Source organism: Enoplosus armatus, chromosome 22 (assembly GCF_043641665.1).
Source record: "Enoplosus armatus isolate fEnoArm2 chromosome 22, fEnoArm2.hap1, whole genome shotgun sequence".
Taxonomy (NCBI): domain Eukaryota; kingdom Metazoa; phylum Chordata; class Actinopteri; order Centrarchiformes; family Enoplosidae; genus Enoplosus; species Enoplosus armatus.
The window spans coordinates 1,699,366-1,708,991 of record NC_092201.1 but is presented as its reverse complement, the minus strand read 5'-3'; the positions used below and the strand labels follow the sequence as shown (position 1 = coordinate 1,708,991).

Below are 9,626 nucleotides of genomic sequence, written 5' to 3'. Positions count from 1 at the left end.
CACACACACACACACACACACACACTTCCTGTCTCTCTTGAGGAAAACACTTTGCTGAGTTGTGATAATGACGCCGTCTCTCTCTTCAACTCTCTCCAACTGTCTTTTGTCTTCGTTCTCCCGTCTGTACGTTTTCCTCGGCTCGATTCCATTTCCATTAAAATGCTTCTTCTCATCTTTCTCCAGCGCCTCCTTTCATTAACTGCCTTCTCATTTAATTTGCTACCTTCTTCTTCCCTTTTTTAGCGCCTCCACCTACCTGCCTCCTTCTTCTACGCACTCACTTTATTCCTTACCTTCTTCTTTCAGTCTCTCCTCTTTCTTTTTCTACCTCCTCCCGTTTGCTTCACAAAATCCTCCTTGAAATGATTGTGAAACTAAAATTTGCCAGTGTTTTTAAATCTATCTTCACTGTAGTCTGCTGCCTGAAGCTGAAGAAAACAAAGTTCTTACATGTTAACAGTTGTGGCCCATTTCAGGCGCTTCCTCCTACATAGTCTTGTTTTTCAGGGACCAGGATCTGTGGCCTTTTCCTGCTGTGAAGAAGGCTCAATTGTACATTGCAAGTTTGCTGATTTAATGAGTTCAGCTGCTCCTCATCAGGTCGCAGACATTCCAGCATTGAAGACCGTGCACACACACACACACACACACACACACAGGTGTTTTCAGTTATTTTGGCTCATCAGACCTCTGCTTATGTTGAAGGTGAGCGGAGCTACGCAGGTGCAAAATAAGAGTTTCTCAAACACGGCCAGAAAATCCTGATAAGGAGCCACAACAGCTGACAACAGCTGTGCAGGTTTATGTGTGTGTGTGTGTGTGTGTGGGGGGCTTTAGACCCACCAACAAATTACCAGACATTTGACAAACAACAGCTCACATAACGCAAGATGTTTCAGTTTGCTTCACTAGGAAAAATGCATCGTTTCAAACTCGTCAAGAGGAACCAGAAAGTAGTGAAAATACAAAAAAGTCCCTCAGGAAAATGTTTCAGCTGTGAGCAATTCCTGCAGGATTCATGCAGGTTTTGTGCAGGACATAATACCAGGACTTTAACAGGGGGGGGCACGTCTGGCAGAGCTGTAAGCAACATTAGCCCAAAAGACCTCAGCACCTCAGGGAGAAAGTCCCCCAGCGAAGGAGCTTCATTCAGAGCTGGTAGGGGCCGGACTCCCGGCAAGAACAGTTTGTCACTAAAAATGCAACTTTTTGCAGGCAGTTCCTGCAGTCTGAGCTGCTTTTTGTTCTGGATGTGAGTTGTGTTAGAAAAGCAGACGTGATACTTGAGTTTCAAATGCTGCACGTCCGCCTACCATTGTTTAATCCTGCAAATTTAATATCATTAACAATAAATAAAAAAGGCAGCCATCTACGTGTGTAGCAATTTGAAGCTAATGTTAGCAGGTAGTGCTAACGCTAACGGTTTAATGTCATGTGCAAAGAGGACTCAAATTTGTGTGACACATCTTTTAATTGATTCTTTGAAGAGAAACAAGAAGCTCAGCTGGTTTTTCTTTGGAGAGAAACGGTTCAGTTCTTTTGCTGAAAGTTTTCTTTCAAGTTTGAAGAAAAATAGAAGAAAAAGTGATTTTGTTTGTTGACTTTTCTGCAGTAAAAATGACAACAGGAACATCCGATCGTCTTCCTCTCATTTCTCCTTCTTCCTCTCTTCTTCATCTTATTGACACTGTTTGGTTTCCTGAACGCTGACAGGAAACTGACTGAACAAATGTTATTTAAATTAAGATAAATGCGACGGTACTACGTTGGCAACTCATAATGAGTGATAAAATATCTTCGTCAAGCCGCCCGGCCTTCCCAGTGTTTTAGTGATCCGGCTCCCTATAGATCCTGAACCAACAGCCAGGAACCTCATTGATCACGGAGCTACGAGCCAGCAGCCCGCTGAATTAACATACTCATTTCTGCTGGCATTTAGCTGGAGAGAGACAGATGGAGGGAGGGAGAGTGATGGAGGAAGCAGAGGTAGAGGAGAGAGAGCACCAGGAGGAAGATGAGATAGTTTAATATCTCGCTGAAATTACATTTAATACGGCGAAGGAATTAAATATAAAGAGGAACGGCACGTTGAAACATTTCCATCCGTCTCTCTCTGTTCGGCTGTTAATGTCTGATGGAGACACGACTGTCGACACTACGACTGCTCCGCCGCTCCCATCGCTGCTGCAGCTGTTTTCATTCAGTGTCTCTTTGAGTTGTTGGGATTTTTGTGTGAAACTGTGTGTTTATACAATATCAGGCTATTTAATGCATGTGGCGTAATAATAAACACTTTCTATTTATTGTCGGTTCTTTTTGTTGAGTTTTGTCCTCTTTTCTGGTTAATTCTGGTGAGACTACACTGAGGAAGGCTGTTGTGTATCTATAACTGATAATCAGTTGATTGTTCAGGCTGCAAAGTGCCGTTTATAGAAAAGGGATTTATTGTTGGTTTGGACGATGATCTTTTACATTTTGAGTCCATCTTAACTGAAAAGCATTTGTATTTATTTAGCTTGATTTCATGCACTACTGAACACACAACAGTGAAATACATGACATGCATGAAGATGATTGGCACAATCTCATCTTCTTCAAGGAAGAAAATCAGCAACTGATCTGAGAGCAGCTTCGTCCAAAAGTTTGTTATTGTGAAGTTTTTAATGGAAAAACTAAAGAAGAAAGATCCTTGAGAGCGAGTGAAGTCTGTAAAAGTGCTGCAGAAGCTTTAGATAAAGTGATCAGGGTCTCGTTAGAAGACGCTGTTCATGAATCAGTTCTGATAAGATCTGATGGATTCCTGATTGGATGAATTTAATCCTCAGGGATCAATGAAAGTGAGTGTCTCTCTCTCTCTCTCACTTTCAGTCACATTAATCAAAGTTCTGTTTAAGGAGACTTTGGCAAAGGTGCTCTAACTTTCACCCAAGGCTAATTAATAACACACACACACACACACACACACACACAGTGCTTACTCTTTGGGTGGCAGGTTTCCGTTATTGATTGTGTGTGTGTGTGTGTGTGTGTGTGTGTGTGTGTGTTTTCTTATGAAACTACTTCATTAACTTGGACCCTTGTCTTTGCTTCATGTTGGCAGCAACACGTGAGCCGCTGACGCCTTTCAGGTGAAATTATTCCACACATGAGTCTTATAGAGATTGTGGGATTTATTATTGCTAATGTGGGACAGTTGTGCATACGTGCATTTAATAAATCAGCTCTGACACACAGATGTTTGACAAAGAGCTGTTTACACTTCTTATATGATGAAGTTCACGTCAGTACTACAGCAGGATCGGCCAAAAGTTGTACGTAAACGAGGTGCCGCCTTAAAGTAGAACGTATTGATTTATTGGCCACCTGGGGGCAGCGCAACAAGCCGTAAACACAACATTGATTATTTGCAAACAGTTGCCAACAACACGACCGTCCTGTCGGTCTCCGGCTCCTGAGAAATATATCTAACCAGCTCGTCGCTACAGCCGGACAGGAAATGAGCCTCAACTCCAAAACTAGAAGCTGAAAGCTGAAGGAAACTGCAGAGTTGGTGAAAAGCACTAAAGGTCACAATTTGACCCATTGTTGATATAAAAATATTCATGAGAGCAGCTTTAAATACTGTTGTATGTTGTGTATGATGTAGCAGGAGACAAAGACATCTGGGTGACTGAACATGGACAGGAACGACGCTACGCTCACATCCTGGAGGGAAGCCATTGGCAGAATCACACATAATCATTAAAAATGTCTCCAGATGCAGCTTTTAACAGCATAATGGCGGCTGTGCTCTGCTCACGCCCACCTGCAGCCATTTGTTTCACACCTGCTGCTGCGTGTGCAGAAACGAGGAGTCTGTTATCGTTTCCTCAGGAAGCATAAATCTGTACGTTCGGATGTTTTTTGGAGGGAAATCAAAAGAATTTTAGCGTTTGTTTGAACTTTTTTGTGTTCAGTGGTTTGTTTCTCAAATAGAACAAAATGGAAACCGTTTCGTCCTAAATTATAATTCCACCCGCATTAAAAATGGCTGAAACACTGAACGAAGTGTTGGACAGACAGCGTGTAAAGAGTTAAAGTGACAAAAAGTAAATAAAATATATCAGCAGAGAGAAACGGAGAGATTCAGTTATACCTGACCTCTTGTCTCTGAGGGTTGCCACGGTAACAAGGACACCTGGTCATGAAAATTGCAGGCTAAACATAGACCGCTAACACACACACACACACACACACACACACACAAATACACACTTGTCTCCCACTCAGGCTCATGTGAACAAAAGCTCAGAGTGAAGCAGCTGAGATGAAGCTTTCATGATTCCCGTGGGGGAAATAAATAGTTGTCTTTTTGTGTGTGATACCCACAACTACACACACACACACACACACACACACACACAGACCTGCTGAAACACCTCTGGATTGAAATGTGTGTGTGTGTGTGTGTGTGTGTGTGTGTGTGTGTTTGAGGGCCAAATCACTGAACTCTTCAGTGAAAAGTCCTTTTTTTTTTAAGGTCACATCAACACGTCTGGTTCACCACAACTCGGGTCTTATTTTTGACATTTTAACCATCGTTTCTGTCAGTTACGGTCACATTGTACATCACTGAGGTCTGGAAACAAGGTGACATCTACAACAACATCAGACGACTGAAGAAACAGGAGCAGAGAGACGTTCAGGCGGGAGAGTTTGCCTGAAATGTAATAATTCCTGTAAGAACGACAGGAAGCTGTGATGCATGTTTACAACAGACAGAGTCATAATTGTACTGTTCGCCTTCATTTTCTCTTTGACCCTCATTCATTTAAGGTGCTGTTGAAAACTACTGCATATTTTAGCTGTTATAAATGTAGTGCAGTAAAAAGTACAACGTTTTCCTCGAGTACAGTACTTGAATTACATCCCACCACTGAGGATTTTACACAACGTGGTACTGTTTGTTTCTAGCTCCTGATTGGCTGGTTCCATCACATGGCGGATAGAGAAGGAGGAAGTGCTGTTGAAAAGTAAAAGCTTAAAGTTTATCTAATTCACACACACGTTGCCCACCAACCAGACTGGAAGTGATGGAACGTCTGTGGAAACAGGCGCAAAAAGCTGCCTGCTAACCCAGCGTGAGGCATCAGTACCGTTGCTATGGTTACCCGCAGTTTAATAAAACGGTTTTAAAACGGAGGTTAAACTGTCCCCCCCGGAGTCTCAGCGAGGATTTGACCAGACGCTGATATTCAGAGATATCACACTAGCTCCGATATCCATCAGCTCTAAATCCACAGCTTTATCTCCATGACGACGGCTTTCTGCGTCATGTCGGCTAAAAACAGCTGTTTCCTGAAACCGAAATAAAAGTCTAAAACTTCCTGTTCCCCGGGAAACCTGCGACAGTTGTTGCACTTCTTTCCTCAGGCTGTGAGCGAAGCCCGTCATTGGTTGATTGACAGGCCTCATTCATCTCTGTAATTGTATTTCAGCACCGCCATTTAAGAAATTACCTCGCCTTCGACGTGTGTGTGTTGGCATCAGAAAGCAAACCTCGCCTTGAGGTATTAACCGAGTCAGGCCTCATTACACACACACTCACACACACACACACACACACACACACCTCCTTTCCTTCACCTCTCATTCCTTCTTTCATTTCTTGTTTCTCTCAACCGTTAAATCCATTCAATCTTTTCAGTCTGTAGATTTTCAGGCTCCACAGTGAAAGTGAACTCACACACTCAGAATACAGTTAATTCACATGTAAAACAAGTCACGTACATTTTAAATAAATGTCCACAAAAAGAGCTCTTTTACACATTATGAGTAAATGTGAATATCAGAAAGAAATGGACACAATGGGGAAACATTAGGAACAATCTACGGAGGACAAACACTGCTTCGCCCACTCAGTGTAGCCTCCTGCTGCAGTGTGTGTGTGTGTGTGTGTGTGTGTGTGTGTGTGTGTGTGTTTCTGGGCAACATTTCAACCAGACGTCAAATACAAGGACTTCAGTGTGACATTAAAAGGATTTATTCCACACAGAAGAATCAGACACGACTGCAGAAAAAGAACAGAAAAACAAAGTAATTGTTCTCTGAAAACATAAAGGGGGAAAGCTTCGCCACGCCACGCCACGTCACGCCACGCCACGCCACGCCACGTCACGTCACGTCACGTCACGTCACGTCACGTCACGCCACGCCACGTCACACGCGGATGCTGAAAATATTATCAATTATCTTTGTTCATACGCTGCTCAGTAGGTTTTAACATCAACGCACCGACTGTCCGAGGATGAAGAGTCGTTTCAGCAACAATGACGTTTACGTTCAAGCGATAACGCACTCGAGCGACCGAATTATGTCGGAGCAAAGCAGGAAGTTAGATGATACAGGAGGGTCGGGGTGGGTGGACTTTAACACAGGAAGTCGCTGTTCATTTCCTGTTTCAGTCAACATAACCTTAAAGTACTTATTTTAATCCAAACCTCTGTACGTTGTTGGATCATAAAACTGATTTTTAACTTTTTTTTTTGGAAGGCACAGACAAATAGGAGCTCAAATCAGAAATGTTTAGCTTTTATGTTAAGAGAGGTCTATGGCCTTACTTCAGCACCCTTTGTCTTCCGTACAAACAGAGAACCATAACAGTAAAACATTAATGAGACACTATGAAGCAAACAAACCCAAAACAGTCACCAATAATAAGTATTGTGATTTTTCTCTTCCTGTCTCTCGCCGTCTCTCATTAGCACTGATGTGTGTCCGCTAGCGAAACGGTTCGATAGCCAGTAGCCAATGATACACGAGCAATCTGAAGGAGCTCATCCATTTAAAACCTATTACACACACACACACACACACACATTACAAAGGTCATTAAGGTAATATTAGAGGTGTCGATGTCGTTATAAATTCACAACATATTAGAGAAGTCATTAAGAAATGTGGGTCAACACACACATACAGGGAGGTTATTAATGTCATTCATGAGTGACACAGAAAATTTGAATTGACTACTGCAAGGTGTGTGTGTGTGTGTGTGTGTGTGTGTGTGTGTGTGTGTGTGAAGCCCCACCAGCTCACTCTGTTCAGGTAATAGTTGTTTTTGAATATATTAAATATAATTCCAGCAGCTTTTAGTGTTTAGTGTTTTAGTATCGACGATACTGGACAAAGTGTGTTGTCTTTGAATACACTCACTATTCATTCTAAATAGTCTAATAGGATCAGACCAATGGATGTCTGTGTGCTTCAAACTAGACGACCAGCATATTTGACTGAATGTGGACCTGAGCCAGAAGATAAGAGGGACTTCCTGCCAGTAACGCCCAAACTGGTTTACCTGCAGAAAGAGGCGCAGCAACATTAAAGACTAAACGCCTCATGAGTGAGTTAAAGAACCGAAGAAAGATTTAACGAAGATTTGAAAGATTTAAGATTTATAGGCCATTGAGGAAGTCTTCAACCCGCATCGGTGAGTGCAGTTGGTGATTTATTGTGTTTAAACAGCCATCAGTAACGCGTACAGTACCATCTGTACACATTTCCTGTTTTTATCGTGGTGAACATGTCAATTAAGTATAAGAAAATCTCTCTGAATGATTTTAAGTATACAAATAATCCAGCTTGCCTGCCTGAAATGTTGTTGAAGGCATATAACATATAAAGTCAGTGTCGTAATGTCAAGCTTTCATTTTTTGGTTTTAGAGTGTCGACATGTCGGCCGCCAGCTGTCTGCTCACTGAAGAGCAGCTTCTGTGCAGCATCTGTCTGGACGTGTTCACTGATCCGGTCACGTTACCATGTGGACACAACTTCTGCCAAAACTGCATCATGCAGCACTGGGACAGTAGCGTCCACTGTCAGTGTCCCTCATGCAAAGAACCTTTCTACAGAAGGCTTGATCTGCGGGTCAATATTTTCATATCTGAGATGGCCGCTCAGTTCAGACAGTCAGCTGGACTGAGCAGCTCACGAGTCGCCAAACCAGGAGAAGTTCCCTGTGACATCTGCTCTGGAACCAAAATGAAAGCTCTGAGGTCCTGTATGGTGTGTCTGGCCTCCTACTGTGAGACTCACCTGAAGCCACATATGACGGCGTCACGCCTGAAAAGACATCAGCTAACTGATCCCGTGGAGAACCTGGAAGGCAGGATGTGTACGATACATGATAAACCTCTGGAGCTCTTCTGCAAGACCGACCGGTGCTGCGTGTGCATGCTGTGCCCTGTTTTAGACCACAAGTCGCATGAAGTAATTCCTCTGAAAGAACAATTTGAGAGACAGAAAGCAGAGCTGGGGAAGAAAGAGGCTGAAATTCACCGGATGATCCAGGAGAGACGACTGAAGATTCAGGAGATCAAACACTTGTTAAAGCTCAGCAAGGAGGCTGCAGACAGAGAGAGGGCAGATGGTGTTCAGGTCTTCACCGCTTTGATAGAGTCTTTGGAAAGAGCCATGGCCGAGCTCATCTCGATGATTGAAGAGGAGCAGAAAACGACTGAGAAACAGGCCGAAGGCTTTATCCAAGAGCTGGAGCAGGAAATCTTTGAGCTGATGAGGAGCCGGGCTGAGGTGGAGCAGCTCTCACGCTCAAAAGACTACCTCCACTTCCTCCAGAGCTTCCCGTCCCTGAATGCGTCTGCATTCACCAAAGACTGGACAGAGGTCACGGTGGATCCGCCGTCATATGAGGGGACTGTGAGGACAGCTGCCGATCAACTGGAGGAGATGCTTGGCAAAGAGATGAAGAAGGTGCTCCGTGAGGTTGAGCTTAACAGGGTCCAGACGTTTGCGGTGGATGTGACTCTGGATCCCGATACAGCGCATTCTGCTCTCATCCTGTCTGATGATGACAAACAAGTGCATCATGGTGTTATGAAGAAGAATCTCTCTGACAATCCTCAGAGATTTAATCCTAGTTGCTGTGTCCTCGGAAAACAGAGTTTCTCCTGTGGAAGATTTTACTTTGAGGTTCAAGTTAAAGGGAAGACTAGATGGACTGTAGGAGTGGCCAAAGAGTCGATCAAAAGGAAGGGAATCATCCCACTGTGCCCAGAAAATGGCCACTGGACTATATGGTTGAAAAATGGAGATGACTACGCAGCTCTTGTTGGCTCTCCTCTACCTCTCTCTCTAAATTCAAAGCCGCAGACGGTGGGAGTGTTTGTGGATTACGAGGAGGGTCTGGTCTCTTTTTATGATGCAGATGCTGCAGATCTTCTCTACTCCTTCACTGGCTGCTCCTTCACTGAGAAACTCTACCCATTCTTCAGTCCTGGTCTTAATAATGATGGCATAAACTCGGCCCCTGTGATCCTGTCGTCAATCACAGATTCTTTTAAAAGGTGATTTTGCGTCAAGGTTGTGTCAATAACACAGTCTGTTTAAGCTGCTCACTCTTGTTTTGTTAAAGCTGGTACTTCAACATTTCTCACTGCATTGTCACCGCTTCTTACCTTTGACATCGTCATGTAAGGTCCTTGCTGCTGCAGTTTGTACCAGTTTCAGCCGTGATAGAGAAATAGGCTTCAGGCAAGAATACATTAAATTGAAGCTGTCCAAACAGGATGACTTTGTCCAGGTCAGCAGAGGATAAAAATACTGTTTGGAATGTTTTAGAAGAACAA

General features: G+C 43.4%; 1 protein-coding gene across 1 annotated transcript; it reads left to right on the top strand.

Annotated features, from left to right (window-relative positions):
* Positions 1–7,713: 7,713 nt before the first annotated feature.
* Positions 7,714–9,348, top strand: LOC139305377 (E3 ubiquitin-protein ligase TRIM21-like). The gene has a single exon (XM_070929350.1). It carries the CDS (start codon positions 7,714–7,716, stop codon positions 9,346–9,348), a length of 1,635 nt encoding a protein of 544 aa, XP_070785451.1.
* Positions 9,349–9,626: the final 278 nt, after the last annotated feature.

Excerpts from the sequence above, each read along its gene's own strand:
- LOC139305377 (XM_070929350.1), top strand. The coding sequence starts at position 7,714 with ATGTCGGCCGCCAGCTGTCTGCTCACTGAAGAGCAGCTTCTGTGCAGC.